The 20,343-nt window shown below is 40.9% G+C and overlaps 2 protein-coding genes across 8 annotated transcripts in view; both read left to right on the forward strand.

Annotated features, from left to right (window-relative positions):
- The window catches only part of LOC141376513 (uncharacterized), a 214,091-nt gene that overhangs the window by 86,991 nt on the left and 106,757 nt on the right, over positions 1-20,343 (forward strand). The window lies entirely within an intron of this gene.
- Positions 1,185-19,187, forward strand: nr2f6b (nuclear receptor subfamily 2, group F, member 6b). 7 transcript variants are annotated; one of them, XM_073915686.1, is made up of 6 exons: positions 1,200-1,684; positions 2,397-2,559; positions 2,643-2,993; positions 9,516-9,610; positions 9,760-10,335; positions 17,934-19,187. In XM_073915686.1, exons 3-6 carry the CDS (start codon positions 2,725-2,727, stop codon positions 18,206-18,208), a joined length of 1,215 nt encoding a protein of 404 aa, XP_073771787.1. In that variant the 5' UTR covers positions 1,200-1,684; positions 2,397-2,559; positions 2,643-2,724; the 3' UTR covers positions 18,209-19,187.

Consider the following 20,343-nt stretch of genomic DNA (forward strand, 5'->3'; position numbering starts at 1 on the left):
ACTCTTCATCATTTCTAGTCACATGGAATGCCTTTGGGGTGGGGCTATCTGTCTTTTAGGGCGGGGCTAATAGTACATGTCTCATTTCTTCCTTGCCTTTGCGGGAAGAAGTAGTTCGAACAAATATGATATGATTCCCTTTAGCTCCTCATTCTGATCACCATCGGATGGACAGTAACCCTCCACCAATGAGAGCAAACTGTCAATATTTTGTTAGCGACACCTTCTTCCAACAATCCAATTGGTTCCCAAGGGACGAAACTATTTCATTTCAGAAGCAGTTTCAATTGGATATACTTCATGATAAGAGGGAAAAGGACAGAGTTAGCTTACATTTAGTGTCAACTTTTTGTAAAAACAATATTTGTACTATCTGACTTTCTACAAGCTGAACTGGTTTGCTGACTTTAAAAGAGCTTTGGGCAGTTATGCTTGGGAACCATCTACAATGGCCTAAACTAACTTCCAATACAGGTTAGCTTTGGTTGCTTGAGGATGTTTCTTTAAGCAGGGTAAAAGCCAAAACAATCAGATGAGACGACCGAAAGATTTCTGTGAGCTTCCTCCACCGAGAGTGATCTAAAGAAGCTCTAAATCAGATTAGCAAAGCAGCTCTAAGCTCTTGACTGCACCAATACACCACATATACAGCAGCTCTAAACGGTCTACCCAGAATTCATCTGAGTAAAACAAAGACAATGTTTATATTAACAGATGATGACTGGTAGAATAACATGACACACATGTTGCTTGCTTCTCTTGCTTATCTTTTGGTGGTCACGATCCAAGTTTGGTTGAGAAACTCAATCAAGTGTAAAAACTTTGATTTGTGGGCATTCTCTGTCATGCCATTTGGTTTGAATAATGCTATATTTGAATCACCTTCTGATGTTGAGACCTTCCTTTTGGAAGTCTTCACCATTCTTAGATGTGCGCTAAGTGCACCTATGGTCATCCCTTGAGGGGTTAACCGTGTGTGTGGTAACGCATTCCTGGTTGTTTGTGTAGAGTGGCTACAGCCCACTCACTGCTCTTTGACTCTATTACCCTTATAAGGAAGGTAGCACCATGGCAACCAGAGGGCTTGAATAGCAGTGTCAAATCCCTGAACACACAGACACACGCTCGCTCACCCTCCGCTACTCAGAGAGAGAGAGAGAGAGAGAGAGAGAGAGAGAACAGAGCGAAGCTTGTTGGCCAGTCACCACAGACGCTCGGGTCAGCTGTCTCTCCTGACCGCTGGATCTCATGATTTACTGATGAATGGAGAAAGGCAAGGGACGGGAAGCAGCAAATGGTTAAAAGAGCTTTGCTTTGGCTCCTAGGAATGCTGAGGCCCTGGAGACCATACAGCTGGACACACCGGCACTAACAAAACAAGGTACTGAAGGAATCTCTCTCTCTCTCTTATATTTGCACTGATATTTTCTTCTGCACAGCTAAAAGGTGCTACTGTGAGAACTAAGTAAGAAGAGAGTTCTGGGTTGTGTTGTTTAAAAGATGACAGACCGAGGAACTTTCTTGAACTTTGATCCTTGAGGAGCAGGGTGGGGGTGACTCTTGAGTGCTGTTTATCATTACCCAGGTTGCCGTCCGCGTGTTTGTGACTCTGGCTTTCTTCCGTTTGGAAATCAACTCTTCACATGCAGTGTAAATAAAGCAGCTTCCTTTGGATTATATGAAGGTTAGATAACCCTTAAGTTTATTGCTCAAAGGCTGCACTTTCATTGCACAGAGGACTGGAGGTCACAGTGCTCAACCTTGTCTTAGATACCTTATATATGTTACTGCTACAATTCTTTATGCGATTGAAGTGTAGATTGTTGGCGTACAGTTAAAACATAAAGCTTTAAAATAATTACGATGTCTCAGTTTATTTAGTAAGAATAGGATGAGTCATGTTTGAGTTCACAGACTTTGGTGTGTTCTGACCACATGCTGAAAAACTCATCTGAAACTCTAGAGGACACACTTGCGGGAATTAGTGGTGTGTTCTTACACGGAAATCCTTGGAACCTGGAGGCTTAATCTAAACTCTCCGTTTGATCTCTGTTTGATTTCACTGCTGTCCCTGAGAAGCAACGGAGACACCAAGAGATCTAATGTGATTTTTAGGTTAATAAAACCTGAGACTGAGTGATTCAAACCATCACAATTTGACCTGTAATACCATCAGCATTTCTAAACAGGACTGCATGGTTGTTAGTACGAAAAGAACTGGTTTAACTTGTTGGTTACTAGGGGGCATGTCGAGTAGGTTTTCCCAGTGTAATGACACAGCTGAGAAAGAGTTTCATTTCATCCCAGTCTCTGAGCTGTGCAGCATGTGGATGAGCTCGTCTTTTCCCCTGAAGTCTGGGTGCGTTTATCTGTAATTTATTGTTTCCTGTGAAAAGGGCGAGGTAAGCTGTCCAACTCTCAGCTGCTCATTGATTCAAAGCAATCTTGGGATCTTCAGAGACTTTTTTGTGGTTAGAGGACAAGAAGAAAAGCACCGGGATGAGTGTTCCCCTGACAGGATTTTGATATGACATTTGGCGGCAAAAACATGTCAGCCTGGTAAGCTTCGGAGGTCTTCAGAGTGCTGTTAAACGTGTTTTTTTCCCCCTCAGACTCTGACTTCTTCGGCTTACTGTCTGCAGCTTAAAGGGATTCGCTCCAGGGCGGCTCTGAATTCTCGACGCAGGAAGGTTTCTCGAGCAGCTCCTGCTGGTGTACACAGAGATGGCCATGGTGAGCGGGGGATGGGCCAACCCCAATGGCAGTGCTAATGGACTCGGTGAGAAAGGTTACCTGCGGGGGGAGGAGGAGGGAAGCTCGCCCCAGGCAGGGAACAGCGATGTGGAAGGTGGCGAGGAGGACAAGGCCTGCGTGGTGGACTGTGTTGTGTGTGGAGACAAATCCAGCGGGAAGCACTATGGTGTTTTCACCTGTGAAGGGTGCAAGAGTTTCTTCAAAAGGAGCATCAGACGGAACCTCAACTACACCTGCAGGTGAGACACCCACACACACACGTGTATTATTATTTCTATGGTTGAGCACACTAGTTTACGTTTTTTCTGCATACTTAAAAAAATTGTGACTGCTCAGACACAACAGCCAATCACACGCTGTTTCCAGATGCAGCTCAGTAAAGGAATTTGGCTGAACTTTCGGTGAACTCTGTTAACCTCTTACTGACATTTCAATTAGAGTGTGTGTAAGTGAACATAAACGCACTGATGAATCAGAGTCTGTAATAGAGGAGATTAATAATAGTAATTATGTTTTTGTATTAATCATGTTTTGAAAGCTGTTACGACTTAGATTTTTATACCCAAGACGACTATTTTTTTTAAATTGCCCTAAGCAGTTATAATTCATGGATTTGCTAAGGGTTAGTGGTTATAGTGAGAGAAACAAATTAATCTGGAATTTTCAATGCATACACAAGTGAAACTATTGCAATGCAGCAAAGTTTAGCAAAACTGAGAAATATGTAAATAAACAAATGACATGACACATCATCTACATCTACAGAACAAGGACTTGACGCGCATAGGTTAATTAACGACAGGACACTGTGTCCCCAAACCTTAACCCAACCATCCCAGTTATTAATGTCTACATCTTCCCCAAACCTTAACCCAACCATGACAGTTATTAACGTTTACATCTTCCCCAACCCTTAACCCAACCATCTCAATTATTAACGTCTACACTTACTCCAACCCTTAACCCAACCATCAGTTATTAACGTTTACATCTTCCCCAACCCTTAACCCAACTATCCCTGTTATTATCGTCTACACCTTCCCCAAACCTTAACCCAACCATCACAATTATTAACGTCTACACTTTCCCCAACCCTTAACCCAACCATCAGTCATTAAAGTCTACATCTTCCTTAAACTTTAACCCTACCATAACCATTATTAAAGTCTCCAAATACTCCAATCCAATCACAGTTATTAACATTTACACACACTCCAAACCCTAACCAGGGCCGGCGCGTCCATAGAGGCGACCTAGGCGGCCGCCTAGGGGGGCAGTATATAGAGGGCGGCGTCCGCGACACCTCCCTTACCACCCGCGTCCTCAGTTATGTCCGTGACACCTCCCTCACCACCCGCGTCCTCAGATATATTCGCGCATAGACGACAAAATAGAGATAGACACCTCCATCAGCACCCGCGTGTCCTCAGTTATATCCGCGCATAGCATAGGGCGGCAGAATTGAGGTCCGCGACACCCGCGCGTCCTCAGTTATATCCGTGCATAGGGCGGCAGAATAAAGAGTGCAGTGTCCGCGACACCACCCTCCCTTAGCACCTGCGAGTCCTCAGTTATATCCGCGCATAGTGCGCTGGAAAAGAGGTCCGCGACACCTCACTTCATTTTCATAACCGGTCACTTTCACATTGGGGTTTAGGGCAGCGTGATCGTCCTCAGCCTAGAGCAGCAGTTCAGCTTGTTCCGGCCCTGACCCTAACCCAACCATCACAGTTATTAACATCTACAACTTCCCCAACACTAAACCCAACCATCACATTTTTTAACGTACAGCCGTGAGCTGCAGCGGCTTTCATACATGACGCATTCGCCATTGTACTGTTATTTTCAACCACAGGTAGTGACGTAGTCGCTAGTTGTAATGACAAAACGGATGAGGAAGTCAACGAGTGGAGTTGTATGGTGGAGTTGCTAATTGAATGGATATAATAAGATATCAAATTAATTGTTTGTGGATAAATTTGAAGAAAATTTGTAAAAACATTTGATGAAAATGTTTCTGCCATCTTGCCAACATCTCATTGTGACATCTCACATGGTTCAATAGGATCTCGATAACTGCATGTTACGCCCCTTCATGCTACACCCCTATCTTGCAGTCCGCAGATACACTTGGAATTTTCTGCCATTTATTTTGATTCCATTGACAGTTATTAATAAATAGTTACATATTGATTTTATTAAGGTATCACAATTAGCAGCAGCTTTTAATTGTTTTCTGAATAGCTCCAAAACTACACTGTAGCCTGTTGGTTTGTGTTGGATTTAGAACCGTAAGCGAGCATTCACTTTTTCCACCTTCAAATTAGACCACTACCTTAAAAGTGGTCAAAAGTGGACAAGATCAAAACGTTTTAGACCCCTTGTAAACCTGCATTATGCATAGTAGTGTAGTGGTAGGTGTGAATTTACACTGGGTGACAGTAGTTATATTTCCATCCACCTATTTTATGTGCATTTTGGATATGTGCATAAAAAAAAAAAACAGATGATGGAAACGCTAAGAAGCGCAAAAGTTTTGAAAATGCACATAAAAAACATATGCGCATAACAGAGTAGAATAAACTTTTATCCGATAAGAAAAGAAGTGCATAAACTATGATGCAAACACTTTTACCGAACAAATTCCAGTATGTGCATTAAAAAAAGTCATGTGATGTTGTTATAAGAGATCATGTGATGATAAAATGTGTGCGAATAGACAAACAAGCAGGCTGACCGCATTATAAAACATCTGAAATGCTGTTTTGATCATTCTAAAAGGCCTCAACCATTTCAGTATTAGCGTTATTATATTATTAATTACCGCCAGAATCAAGAATGCGTGTTCTCTTTGACTTGTTGGATGGAAATGCTGCTTTATTCGCATGTCTTTTACGATATTCCTGTTTTGTGCATACATTTTTTTGCATCTTTGGATGGAAACATAGCTAGTGCTACCTTTAAATGTGTGTTATGAACAAGCTTTTCTCAAACCGTAGCTCAGCCTTGGCAGTAGCTCAGAACAAAAACAACCTGTTGTAGATTGATGCATTCTGATGCATATAAAATAGACAACAGAAATCAAGCTAACTAGGAGCATTTGCATTCACATTCTTTGAATATATATAAGCTTTTAGAACACTAATTGGATGTCAACATGTCTTTTCAAAAGTTGAACATCAAATTATGATGAATTCTGGTGACTAAGGCTTGCTAATTTCAATGTTTTCACAATAATTGCAAACAGGCATCCAAAAACATCCAAAGCATGTCATGGTAGCAATACGCTACATCTTCATTGCCCTCCAAACAACAACAAAAAGTGCTTTTACAGCTGAATGATGCACAAAGATGCCGTACATGGCCATTGAAACACAATTGTGCATGTTGTGTGTATAATTGGCCTCTTGCAGCAGATCTAACATTAGCACTGCTGCCATGGGAACTTTAGGAATGAGTGAACAGAACTGCGTCCTTTGTGTTTGTGCCAAGGTTTCGCCATAATTTACCTGGGAATCACTTGAGAGCTCTTCACGTATGACAGCTCACAAGGATAGAGAGTAATTCACTAAACGGTCAAAAGACTGAGTTATATTTGTTAGATTTTAACAATGCAACCAAAATTAATGTGTTGTTTTCCGTAGAGTTAGAAATTCTATGGCTTAAAATTTGAAGGTCACAGGATTTTACAACCACTCACATTTGTTCATGTAATTAGGTCTATTTTTATTCACTGATATTCTGTATTGTGCATTATGGATCATTTTAAACTCCTTTTAGGCATTATGGCAATTAATTCACATAGTAACTTTACCCACAGTACAAAAACATGTGGTATGAGTGAATTAGATCAAGTAAATTGTCCATAAGGGGTGGCACGGTGGCTCAGTGGTTAGCACTGTCGCCTCACATCAATAAGGTCGCTGGTTTGAGTCCCGGCAAGGCCAGTTGTCATTTTTGTGTGGAGTTTGCATGTTCTTCCCATGTTTGCGTGGGTTTTCTCCGGGTGCTCCCGTTTCCCGCACAGTCCAAAGTGGACTAGTTGGTATTCCACTGTGGCGACCTCTGAATTAGAGACTAAACCGAAGGAAAATGAATGAAATTGTCCAAAGTGTGTGAATGTGAGTGTGTAAATGGGAGAGTGTGTTGGTGTTTCCCAGCTCTGGGGGTTGCAAGAGATAACGTTTTCTCATGGCTGGGTTGAGGCAAAAAAGATATCAGTAAAACACAGTAAAACCTGTGACAGAGTAATTAGTAGATCGTTCTGCCGTGGCGACCGCTGATGAAAGAAGGGAATAAGTCAAAGTAAAGAGATTGAGTGAATATTAGTCAATTAATAATCAGTGGATTCTTTTAAAATGGTGATTGCCTTTAATTACTGTGAAGATGGCATGTCCATACTTGTGTTTTTGCAAATTGTTATGTCTCAATATAACAAATGCCAAGATAGAACAAGACCAGAGTGTTTTGTTTTATAATCTTATCTGTTCTTGGCATGCAAATTGCATTAAGCAGAGATTTAAATAATATCCAGGGAAGATCTGATTGTGACTTTTTTATTACCATGCAACAGAGCAAAACTAAAAACTGTAAGGTTTAGACAAGCCTGGATTGCCTCAACGGAAGGACCGGGAGAATTCCCTGTGGGCCGGTCAGTTTTTAATAATAATAATAATAATAATAATTCCTTACATATTATATAGGAGGCCATGATGGACAGAAGCCAGTGGGCAGAATTGGCCAGGATGCCGGGGTTAAGGCTGATTTATACTTCTGCGTCAAACGCCGGCGTATGCTAACGCGTCGGGATCACTGACGTGCACCTCTCAAAAAAATGTAACCACACGTCGCAACAATGCGTAGCGCAAGCTCTGTGATTGGTCGGCTTGGTAGCGCCGACGAGTCTGGGCGGGACCGAGAGCCGCGCGAATGGCACGAGCGATTGTTTACAAGTGTGGAGTCCCGTAAAGGAGCTCCAGATGGAAAGTTTTGTTCTGTGTTTACCTCATAGTTAAAGTTGTTGCACGTCCGCCGGTTCCTGCCTCAAAATGAGCGAGTTTGAGTCACTTGTACATCCAGGAAGTGTTCAGAAAAGCAAAACAGAAGCAAAGAAACTCGACACAGAGGAACATTTACACCTCACTGCCAACTAGCGTTTCGGAAGTGTTAATGCAGACCAACAGAGACAGCGCGCAGAAGTATAAATGCACAGCTGCGCGCGTTACCTGCGCCGTGAGTTATGCCAGTCACTTGACGCAGAAGTATAAACCAGGCTTTGAACCCCTAGTCTTTTCGAAGGACATCCTGGGATTTTTAACAACCACAGAGAGTCAGGACCTCGATTCTTATCCGAAAGACAGCACTCACTGAGCAGTATAGAGTCCCCGTCACTATACTGGGGCATTAGGACCCACAAAGACCACAGGTTGGGTGCCCCCTCCTGGCCCTCACTAACACCACTTCCGGCAGCAACCTAGCTTTCCCATGTGGTCTCCCATCCAGGCACTGACCAGGCACAGCCCTGCTTAGCTTCAGTGGGCGACCATGTGAGAGTTGCAGAGAGCCAGCTGCCAGCTAGCTTTTGGGCCGCAAGGGCCAGTGTCCCTAGCTGCTTGCACTCTCATAAGTCGCACTTATTTATTTGTCCATAGCCTCACTCTTTTTATTCATTATTTTGCCGCAGCTCCGCTCTTTTTTTTTTTTTCTCGCAGCCCCGTAAGCAAAATGCAGCCTGAAGGTTAATGATGACCTTCGACCTCAAACAGCGGCACCTTAGTGAATATAACAATTCGAATAATTAATATTAATGAATATTACACCTTTTCAATGAAAATCAGAAGGTTTACTACATTAATAAATCTGACATAACTTGATCAGAAATCTAAAAAGGGAAGAAAAAGTTTAAGCCATCAATAGAAATTAATACTGTGGTTGAAAGAGTCTTGCAGGTAACTTGACTCTTGCAGAGTCTTGTTTTTTATTCCAAACGCAGCAGCAAAACAGAGCCAATGTGGTCCTGTGGTCAGCACGTTGCGTAAAGACGACGCCAACCTAAGTTCGAGCTTCTCCTAAGTTATTAATATTATTATTATTTTTACATTTTTAAGACATATAATTTTCCCCAGAGATGGGTTGCGGCTGGAAGGGCATCCGCTGCGTAAAAACTTGCTGGATAAGTTGGCGGTTCATTCCGCTGTGGCGACCCCGGATTAATAAAGGCACTAAGCCGACAAGAAAATGAATGAAAAGACATATAATACTGTTTGGGCTACTTATGTAGGTGTACATATTTAATTTGTATTTTTTTGTGTGACCACCATTACAAAGGACTGGATATCTATAAAGAATTGTGCACAGAATATATATTCAGATATTGCAGGAAAGGACATTGTGATGTTTTAAAGATTAGTGTTGGAGAATTAGCTACGCTTTAATGTTCTCATTCTTATGAAAAACATTTGAAGTTCTAAAGCAGCTGTGCCCTTGAAAAAGACGTGATAGTGTCATTAGAAACTGAATTGGAAATAAGGTTATTTTAATATAGTCAGTCGTGAACTGATGGGCCGGTCTAAGGCTTAAAATTCTAGGGCTGAAAAGGCGTTGCACTCCGGCCCAGGGTTTACAACTATTCATTTGATACTATTTATTTATACAATTTTTATTTATTTATTCATTTTAATCCTATTGAAAAGTGTTAAACCTTAAATAGTGTTCCTCTCATGTATTATATCATCTCAAAGCTATCTATCCTACATTTACAGATCAAACAGAGAATGTCAGATTGATCAGCATCACCGTAACCAGTGTCAGTACTGCCGTCTGAAGAAGTGCTTCCGGGTCGGTATGAGGAAAGAAGGTCAGCAAACCCCTAGTAAACCATTTATGTATATTATAATATTTATATCTATTTTTTATAACTCTGATAGTGTAATTTTACTTGCATTATTCAAAACGAGATTTGTTTGGATCATTATACTGAGTTTTCCCGCCCTCTTTTTTTTCCAGCTGTTCAGCGTGGCCGAATTCCTCCATCCCACGCAGGCATCAGCCCAGCCTCCATGGTAGGAGCAGGTGGTGATGTTGGAGGAGGTCCGGGCATGGGTGCTGATTTTTTTAATGGTCAGCCAGTGTCTGAACTCATCTCTCAACTACTGAGAGCAGAGCCGTACCCCAACAGCCGTTATGGAGCCCAGTGTGGCCAGCAGCTCCAAGGCGCCAACAGCTCCATGATGGGCATTGACAATATATGTGAGCTTGCAGCCCGGCTGCTGTTCAGCACTATTGAGTGGGCCAGGAATATTCCCTATTTTCCTGACCTGCCAGTGTCAGAGCAGGTGGCCCTTCTGAGGCTCAGCTGGAGTGAACTGTTTATCCTGAATGCAGCTCAGTCGGCGCTGCCCCTGCACACGGCCCCTCTGCTGGCAGCTGCAGGGTTTCACTCCTCCCCTATGCCCGCTGATCGCGTCGTGTCCTTCATGGACCAGGTGCGGGTCTTTCAGGACCAGGTGGACAAGCTGACACGACTGCAGGTGGATTCTGTTGAATACAGCTGTCTGAAAGCCATCGCTCTGTTCTCACCAGGTGAGAGATGCACTCCAAAAGTACTGTGTTAGAAAAAATTGCACAAAATTATTCTTTTTTATCAAGATATACATCAAGTAGGGCTGCACAATATTGGGATAAACTGATATTGCTATAAATTCTTTTGTTTTTTTGCAATATACAGTTGAAGTCAGAATTATTAGCCCCCCTGAATTATTAGCGCCCCTGAATTATTAGCGCCCCTGTTTATTTTTTCCCCAATTTCTGTTTAATGGAGGGAAGATTGTTTCAGCACATTTCTAAGCATAATAGTTTTAAAAACTGATTTCTAAAAACTGATTTATTTTATCTTTGCCTAATGACAGTAAATAATATTTTACTTGATATTTTTCAAGACACTTCTATACAGCTTAATGTGACATTTAAAGGCTTAACTGGGTTAATTAGGTTAACTAGGCAGGTTTGGGTAATCAGGTAAGTTATTGTATAACGATGGTTAGTTCTGTAGACTATCTAAAAAACATTAGCTTAAAAAGGGCTAATAATTTTGTCCCAAAAATGTTTTTTTTTTTAATTAAAAACTGCTTTTATTCTAGCCGAAATAAAACAAATAAGACTTTCTCCAGAAGAAAAAAATATTATCAGAAATGCTGTGAAAATTTCCTTGCTCTGTTAAAAATCATTTGGGAAATATTTAAAAAGGAAAACTAAAACCAAAAGGGGGGCTAATAATTGTGCCTTCAACTGTATATTGCAATATGAATACAATTTCACAATGTGACTAACTCTATTTGGAAAGAATTAGGAAGTTTAATTTGATGGTCTTGATTTTGTAGGGGAGTGAATCTGCATAAAGATAATGATATGTAAAGATATGTAATAAACATATTACAAGCATAAATTAATAAAATAGAACAAATATACAAGTAAACAAACAGTGATTTATGGTTGTCTGAAGAGTCTGAACTGTTTTGAGGTACCGATATAAGATCAATTGTAAAATAACACTGTATGAAACAGTCAACATTTTAAGCAGATCAAAACCTTTCATCAAAGTTGTCCTAAAACTATTGACCTTATTCTAAAATGCGGAAGTGCGCCTGTTTTCGCGATTGTCTTAGAACTTCCGTTTCAGTCGCCTATGGGAGAAATGACAAGGAATAATAAACGGCAAAAAACGGTCAAACTACTTGCTCTACAAACAAATGTTTGCATGACTATACAGACCAAGTAGAATAATATAACAAGGAAATATCAGTTTTTAACATCAAACAGCGAAACGAGCAGTTTTTAATGTCTAAAAATAAATGCAAGTGAATCAGGCGGTCTCGGAGTGATTACTTTGGCGCGGAACAGAGCGCGAATGCCCTGTTCACATATGCCAAATGAACCGCGCTAACTGGGCAAACGAGACACGTTCCGAAACAAAAGTGTAGGTGTGAAAGCACCCTGAGGTCCTGACTCTCTGTGGTCATTAAAAATCCCATTGCACTTCTTAAAAGAGTAAGGGTGTAACCCCGTTGTCCGTCGGATGGTCCATCCTCCATCGGCCCTTATGATCACGGCCTCCCAATCATCCCCATCCACCGAATCCAGGCTGTATCACTGTCTCCCCACTCCCCCTATAGCTATATTATAGATATAGTATGTGGTGAGCGCACTGGCACAGTTGACCTGTGGCTGCCATCGCATCATCTAAGCCAAGTGGATGCTGCACACTGGTCGTGGCATGGAAAGACCCCTCTCATGATTGTGAAGAACTTTAGGTGTATGGCCCTACACAATAAATGTGCTATATAAATCCACATTACTTACTGACTACATTATATTAAGGATGTTTACTTTTAATTTACAAGGCGTTATATATTATTGTTTTTAGCAAGTGTTAAAGTGTTACAGAAACGTAGGCTTTTGAGGTGAACTGTATTTGGGTTAGTCCACGACTTTCATAGAAATGTAGGTCTTTGGGACAAAATATATTGACTTCATCTTAAGTAGCAACCAGCAAACATTCTACAAAAGGCATAGCAATGTCCTTAAAAACTGTTCAGCAATCAGCTAATGCCATTCAGAATAATTAAGCAAATGGAAATCAATGCACTAAACCAGTGGTCACCAAACTTGTTTCTGGAGGGCCGGTGTCCTGCAGATTGTTGCTCCAACCCTAATCAAACACACCTGAACAAGCTAATCAAGGTCTTACTAGGTAAACATCCAGACAGGTGTGCTGAGGCAAGATGGAGATAAACCCTGCAGAGACACCGGCCCCCCAGGACCAGAATTGGTGACCCCTGCACTAAACTAACACCTTAATAACATGTATTCAGAATATGTTAGGGTCACACTTTATTTTGATGGTTCGTTTGTTGAATTTAAGTTACATTGCATTTACTTGGAAACTACTTCTCATAACATTTTAAGTAGACTGTTAGGTTGGAGTTGACATGTAGATGACATGTAAAGTTTCTTATAGTCAGTTAAATGTCTGCTTGGCAGCAGTATCATCAGATATTAAGCAGACTGTCTACTAATACTCAAATGAACCATGCAAATAAAGTGTTACCGATGTTAGTAAAAGCACAGCAATACGGCAAGATCCCCCAAAACACATAAGACATGATTACTTTTCTACGAGCCAATCTCAGAACATGCATAACAGATATTAAACTACCTCAGAACACATCAATGATGCCATAGCAACATGCCCAACCCCTTCAGAACATGCTAACACAGAACTAATCAGAAAATGATCATATATCAACATACTGCATGTACTTCAATCATTTTATGAAAGGTATAGCAAGAGGGTAAAACTGTAATAAAAGCATAGCTTTGTGCTAAAACCTTTACGAACAAGTCAGTAAGCACATATAGCAACATGCTAAACCTCTCAAAACAAGTTAGAGAAGACATAAGTGAGACATAACATTTCAGAACACATTAGTAAAGACAAGCTACATGCTAAATCCTTTCAGAACATGCACAGTAACATTCAAACTACCCAGAACACATCAGTAAATGCAGAACAACATCCTAAAACCCTTAAGGACACATTGGTAAAATGAGCTACATGCTCAAAACACCTTCTTATCTTATTACATTTTTTTTTGTGTGAACAAGGGAGTAGACCTATATGAGCTTTCTACAAATTTAAATATTCCAGACGTATTGTTTTGGTCTTACTGCAGTGTGACAGAGAATTGAATGAATGTTTTATATTGTGCTGCGCTCAAATCATGTCAATACACAATTGTAAATAGTAATATGTTGGCTGCACCAAAAAAAATGTACGCAACAGTTTGCATCAATATATTCAAGTTACGGCTAACAAAATGAATTTCAGACAACAAACTTTATTATGTTAGCCAAATGACCTTTTCCTCTTTAATAAGAGGCATTTTTACATGACTTAAAAAATTTAGTTTATGCTGAGTACTCTAAAATGAAGTTGCTTCAACAAATTTCAACCAAATCCAGTGCCATGTACTTAATTACATGCAAGTTTTCCAGTTTAGAACTTCAATTAAAAAACGTAGCTGAATTTGTTTAATTTTTGGTTTGTTTTAAAATTTACTGTTCATTTAGTTGCTTGTACACTGAACAAAAAATGCAGGGCTGCACACAATTCATTTATGCTGTCCCAACACAAATCCATTAAGTTACAATAACTTATTTAAGTAGATTGAACATAAAACAATTACATTTCCCAAAACAATCTTAAGAAATGTTTTGTTTCAGCTCATTTTAAATAAGTAGTTTGAACAAGCAGAAAAAAATATTTTTGTAGTGTAGAAACACATTTAACCCAACATTTTTGTTTTTCAGTAATGTTTTTTTTTGTTTTAAACCAAAGATTTTCATTGCTTTACAAAACAAAAGCATGTACTGTCCCATATAAACATTATGAAAATAACAAAAAACATCAGTGTGTGGACTTAAAAATACAAAACAACTCCATATGTGTGGAAAAATAGAATTAGCTACCCAATTTCTTTGGGTTGCTACAAGTTAAATATTGTTTTAAACTAATTGACAGATATATTTACCTTTAAATTAGCCACATTTTTAAGTTGCTGTATTTTCCTGTTGTGAAAATTTAATAAAATTATTATGGCAACTTAAAAGTTTTAATTTAATCAGCAATATAGATTTTATTAGTTAGAACAATGTATTAAACTATGTAGTGGTGACAGACCTCTTGAGCTATTTTTTAGAGTGTGCAGTGTTGCTGTGGATTAGTTTGAAGATGGTGTAAAATTGTGATATTTCAGAAAACTGGGATGTATAGTCATAGATTTACAAAATACATTAAAAAACTCCAAAGTAACACATTAGTGGGTCTGTCCTCATCACCAGTGTTCAGCATCCATGTGGATAATCCCATAGCAGCTTCAAGACAACAACGCCAATGAGCTCACCCCATGAATTAGGTGGTGAGGAGAGAAAGTGATAAAGCCAATTCAATGAATAGGGATTATTGGGAAGCCATGGTAGGTAAGGGTCAATGAAGAGAATCTGACCAGAACTTGAGGGTTACACACATAATGTTTTTACCATGCAGGATGCCAGTGCCATGAGATTTTTTATAAACACAAAGTCAGAACGTCTGTTACGTTTCTCGAGCAGTCAGAATTCTGTCACTATACTGTGCTATTAAGACCTACATAGACACTGACACCACCTCCAAAACCTACCTGGTCCCAGGTGCGCTCCAAAACAGGTACTGACCAAACTCAACCATGCTTAGCATCAGTGATTTACAGATTGGTATGGATGCTACTAGCAAGAATATGAAGTTGGGCCCCCTGATAGTACAGTTAATACTAATAAACAACATCTCTTGGGGCCCCCCAAAAATAAGTGGACCCAAATGATGCATTTCACAATGCGAACACAGCAGAGCCAGTGTATTTTTTTTTTCATGTAGAAGATTAGCATCAATGCTAACACAATACATTACAATCACCTTTCATAATAATGAACTGAAAACACTCACTCGTTGCACTTTGTAATGTGCCAGTTAGTATCGTTCTAACTTTCCCCCCACTTATCGGTACTCCTAATTAAGGCAGTGCTAAATCCAGTCGTAATGCCTTAGTGCATGGGTAACCGAACATGATCCTGGAGGGCCAGTGTCCTGCAGAGTTTAGTTCCAACTCTAATTCAACACACCTGAACAGGCTAATCAAGGTTTTACTAGGTATACTTGAAACTTCCAGGGAGGTGTGTTGAGGCAAGTTGAAGCTAAACTCTGCAGGCACACCGACCCTACAGGATCGAGATTAGTGTCACTTAGGGTCATTTCACTAGTCACTCTTCACAGAATATAATATTTTAGTTAGTATGTTAGCATGTTTAAATGTATAATTACAGGGGTGTCCACTCTTGTTCCTGAAGTTCTACCTTCCTGCAGAGTTCAGCTCCAACCCTGAGCAAAACAACTAAAGCTGCACTCACACCCCGAGTGGTCCGGGTGAACTGGCCATAGGGAGCACTGTGAATCTGGCCTTCCCAACCTAATTCCCCTTCCCACCCGGTCTTCACTTGCCGATAGCACCCCAACAACCTCAACCCCCCCACCCCCCTTTAACTTACGCCCAATTCGCACAGGGCTTCAGCGTCAACACTTTACGGAGGGCATGTCTGAAGTCTGAAGTCATAGCAAGATCATCAGCCATTGAAAATAGTCCACAATCGGCTACTGTCTAAGCAGTAAATGCAGAAATTGATCTGATTGGCTGATGCTTCCGTTGGCACTTGAAAAGCTGAGAAATTCTTACCTTCTGCAGCCACTGACTTAGGGCATACTCACACTGTGCTATCCGGACTATGCCAATTTGAGAAGTGTGAGTGCTCTGAATCAGGCTCAGGCACGGTTTACTTGTCCGGCCCTGGCCCGGTTGGAAGAGGTGTGCCAGAGCAAGGTTTACATGAACCTGAAACTGAAGACGAGATGTGACTTTTAAGGGACAGTTTCATTTGGATTTATTAATCATTTTTACTTTTCAATGAACGCAAACTGTCGTAGATTATTAAAGGCGCAAACCCCTCACTGCACGACAGCTGCACCTTCAGCAAACCTCCTAATTCCTGCAGCACAAAGACTATATGATTGTTTATGAGTGTCAAAAGTGGCAGATCTGTTCGGCGAAATATTTGACTGCGTGTCAAAGCATCCCAAATGACTAAAACTATATAGCTAAAGACATCTCCACTGTGCTGAGCAAGAGCACTTCTTACTGAACAGCACATCATTGATGATGTAAGCATGCTCAGGTGCGAATGCAATGTGAGAGTGGGCCATCAGGGGAGATGGGAGGGGGGACAAGTGTGCTTCAGCCCGGTTTAAGGCAATTGTACATAGTGAGAGTACACCCTTAGACTTCCATAAACTTCCATTCTTAAACCTGATTTATACTTCTGCGTCAAGTGACCGGCGTAACCCACGGCGCAGGTAAAGCGCGTGGCTGTGCATTTATACTTCTGCGCGCTGTCTCTGTTGGTCTGCAATAACACTTCCGAAACGCTAGCTGGCAGTGAGGTGTAAATGTTCCTCTGTGTCGAGTTTCTTTGCTGCTTTTTTGCTTTTCCTGAACACTTCCGGGATGTACAAGTGGCTTAAACTCGCTCATTTTGAGGCAGGAACCGGCGGACGTGCAACAACTTTAACTATTAGGTAAACACAAAACAAAACTTTCCATCCGGAGCTCCTTCACGGGACTCCACACTTGTAAACAATCGCTACATTGGGTTCGCGCCATTCGCGCGGCTCTTGGTCCCGCCCCGACTCGTCATCGCTACCAAGCCGACCAATCACAGAGCTTGCGCTACGGGTTGTTGCGACGTGTAGTTACATTTTTTGAGAGGTGCACGTCAGTGACGCCGACGGCCACGGCGAAGGGCTATGCGTCAGCGCCGTAGCATACGCCGGTGTTTGATGCAGAAGTATAAATCAGCCTTTATACATACAAATGTGGCAGACTGGAGACACAAGCTTGTGCAACAAGTTTCGCAAAGATTAATCCCACCCTTTTTTGCAGTGTACGACAGAATTTCGCAAGCTCTCCAGAAACATGATTAGGCACCCTTGTATTATTATATAATACAGTATATTAGTTTGTTAACAATTCAATTCAATTCAATTCAGCTTTATTTGTATAGCGCTTTTACAATGTAGATTGTGTCAAAGCAGCTTCACATAAATGGTCATAGTAACTGGAACAGTGTAGTTCAGTTTTTAGTGTTTAAGTTCAGTTCAGTTTAGCTCAGTTCAGTGTGATTTAATCATTACTGAGAGTTCAAACACTGAAGAGCAAATTCATCGATGCGTAGCTCTACCAATCCTGAACCATGCGAGGCAGTGGCGACAGCGGAGAGGGAAAAAAAACTTCACCTGATGGGAGTGAGGAAAAAAAACCTTGAGAGAACCAGACTCAGTTCGGCACGACCATTTTAATTTCTCCGCTGGCCAAAAGTCTTGTAACATACTTAAACGCTAGTCTACTTACAGATTTCAGTTAGCCCAGTCAGGCCACGAATTCTTCTTCTTGAAAACAATTTTCGCATGTCAGTGCCTAATGATCATTGCATTTGCTGTTGTGATTTGAGCTGTGTTTTAAATGCTGTGTTTCCTGCAGATGCATGCGGGCTGTCGGATCCAGCGCACGTCGAGAGCTTGCAGGAGAAAGCACAGGTGGCCCTGACCGAATACGAGCGGATGCAGTATCCAGGCCAGCCCCAGCGGTTCGGCCGGCTCCTGCTGCGACTTCCCGCTCTGAGAGCCGTTCCCGCCAACCTCATCTCTCAACTCTTCTTCATGCGGCTGGTTGGCAAGACGCCAATCGAAACTCTAATCCGGGACATGCAGCTCTCTGGAAGCTCCATCAGCTGGCCGTATGTGCCTGGACAGTAGACGAACAATCAGAGGACTTGTTCCTATGTCCCATCTCAGGCTGCTCCCATGATTCCACAGTAACTGTGCAGATAGATGTCGTGTGTGGGTTTTGTCGATGGTGTATATATATATATATGACTAAAGGTGGATGACGCATATGTTCCTATGCAGTTTAATTGAGCCATCCAGTACCAGGATACCTCATGTTTTCTGTCATGAGCATCAACAAATTCTCTCAAAAAACATTTGACAAGATGAATGATAAACAAAGGACTGACTATGAAGTATTTGATCCCAAGCTTTAAAAGGATAACCTTCTTTTTGAGAGCATAGCGAACTACTTTAAAGCTAGTGTAGATTAAGTGTACTTTAAGAATCTTTATAACAGACAGCATTTGTGAGTCAAAAATGTTGGGAAATATACTTGAAAAATCAGTGAATGGCTATATTTGGAATGGGATACTAGCATACTCCACACTACTGTATACTGCTTTATATTAAAAATGGTCAAAACGTACGAAATATGCAACATTTCATGTATCAAACAGTACTATGCTACACTGCTGTCACGTGACCTCATGATATTGCATGTTTATGCTGCGCTACATTTAGGATACAGTAATCTGTGCAGTGCTGCTCAGGTTATGTTTAGCATATTTTGGCAAATGGTCATCCAGGTATTATACAGATACATACTATGCACAGTGAACATACTATATAATGCAGAGATATTAAGAGTAGTATGTTAGTATGCTGTTCTGAACATAGTCAGTGTCCTCGATTGTCCTATTTAAACAGGTTTTGTGAATTTTTCATTGGGGTGAGGACATGGTTGAGAGTTTTACATTGCCGACAGTGGGAAGTATTAAGTATTTTTGCATTATAAAAATAAAAAGAATAAAACAAGCTCTTATGTAAGAAGAATGTTTATGACGAACATGCATTTTCAGTAGTGTATTACATGTCTAATAAACAAACTGCCAACAGGAGAAAAGGACATTTGGTCAAACTTGTTTGTCTGAATTCTAGATTTTTTTTTATAATGACTGAATTTTTTTGGGGGGGTCAAATTCATCAGAATAGAACGTGCTTGTGGAAAATGTAGAGAAAAATTACATGCTTTAAAAAAATACTTGTAATTAAAATAGGGCGACATGGTGGCTCAGTGGTTAGCACTGTTGCCTTAAAGCAAAAAGGTCGCTGGTTTGAGTTCCATCTGGGTCAGTTGGCATTTGGGTGTGGAGTTTGCATGTTCTCCCCCTGTTGGCGTGGGTTTCCTCCTGGTACTCCGGTTTCCCCCACAGTCCAAAGACATGCGCTATAGGACAACGGAATAAACTAAACTGGCCATAGTGTATGTGTGTGAATGAGTGTGTATGGATGATTCCTAGTACTGAGTTGCAGCTGGAAGTGCATCCGCTGTGTGAAACATATGCTAATAATTAATCATAATAATTCCTTACATTTTTATAGAGCTTTTCTAGAGACTCAAAGCGCTTTACACAATGGGAGGAATCTCCACATCCACCACCAGGATTCATCTGGATGACGTGATGACAGCCATATTGCGCCAGACCGCACACCAGGTGATTGGTGGAGAGGAGACGGAGTTATGAAGCCAATTATGATATGGGGATGGTTAGAGGCCATGATGGGCAGAGGCCAGTGGCCAAATTTTGCCAGGATGGCGGGGTTAAACCTCTACTCTTTTTCGAAAGACATCCTGGGATTTTTAATGACCACAGAGAGTCAGGACCTCGATTTAAGGTCTCATCCAAAAGAAGGTGCTCACTGAGCAGTATAGAGACCCATCAATATACTGGGGCGTTAGAACTCACACACAGTGAGTTTCCATAGAAACCTTCTGACATTGCCAGAACTTCATCAAAGGACATGTCAAACCAACGATCAAAGACCACAATTTTTAGCCTAGGATTTTAAGAATCTTTTAGGATTTCCCAAATTTGCCTTAGATGACAAAATCGTGGCTGAAATCTCCACAGTGTGAGCAGGCTTCTGGATGGGTTGGCAGTTCATTCCGCCGTGGCAACCCCTAATGAATGAAGAGATTAAGCTGAATAAAAATGAATGAATGAATGAATGAATGAATGAATGCAACTAAAATATTATTAAAATATGTATAACAGTATAGA

This window comes from Danio rerio, chromosome 11 (assembly GCF_049306965.1).
Source record: "Danio rerio strain Tuebingen ecotype United States chromosome 11, GRCz12tu, whole genome shotgun sequence".
Taxonomy (NCBI): domain Eukaryota; kingdom Metazoa; phylum Chordata; class Actinopteri; order Cypriniformes; family Danionidae; genus Danio; species Danio rerio.

Bases quoted from the DNA above. Each gene is read 5' to 3' on its own strand.
- nr2f6b (XM_021479588.3), top strand. From the start codon at position 2,725: ATGGCCATGGTGAGCGGGGGATGGGCCAACCCCAATGGCAGTGCTAAT. The intron at 2,994-9,515 runs GTGAGACACCCA...CTACATTTACAG, and splicing joins AACCTCAACTACACCTGCAG to ATCAAACAGAGAATGTCAGA. The intron at 10,336-17,933 runs GTGAGAGATGCA...TGTTTCCTGCAG, and splicing joins CATCGCTCTGTTCTCACCAG to ATGCATGCGGGCTGTCGGAT.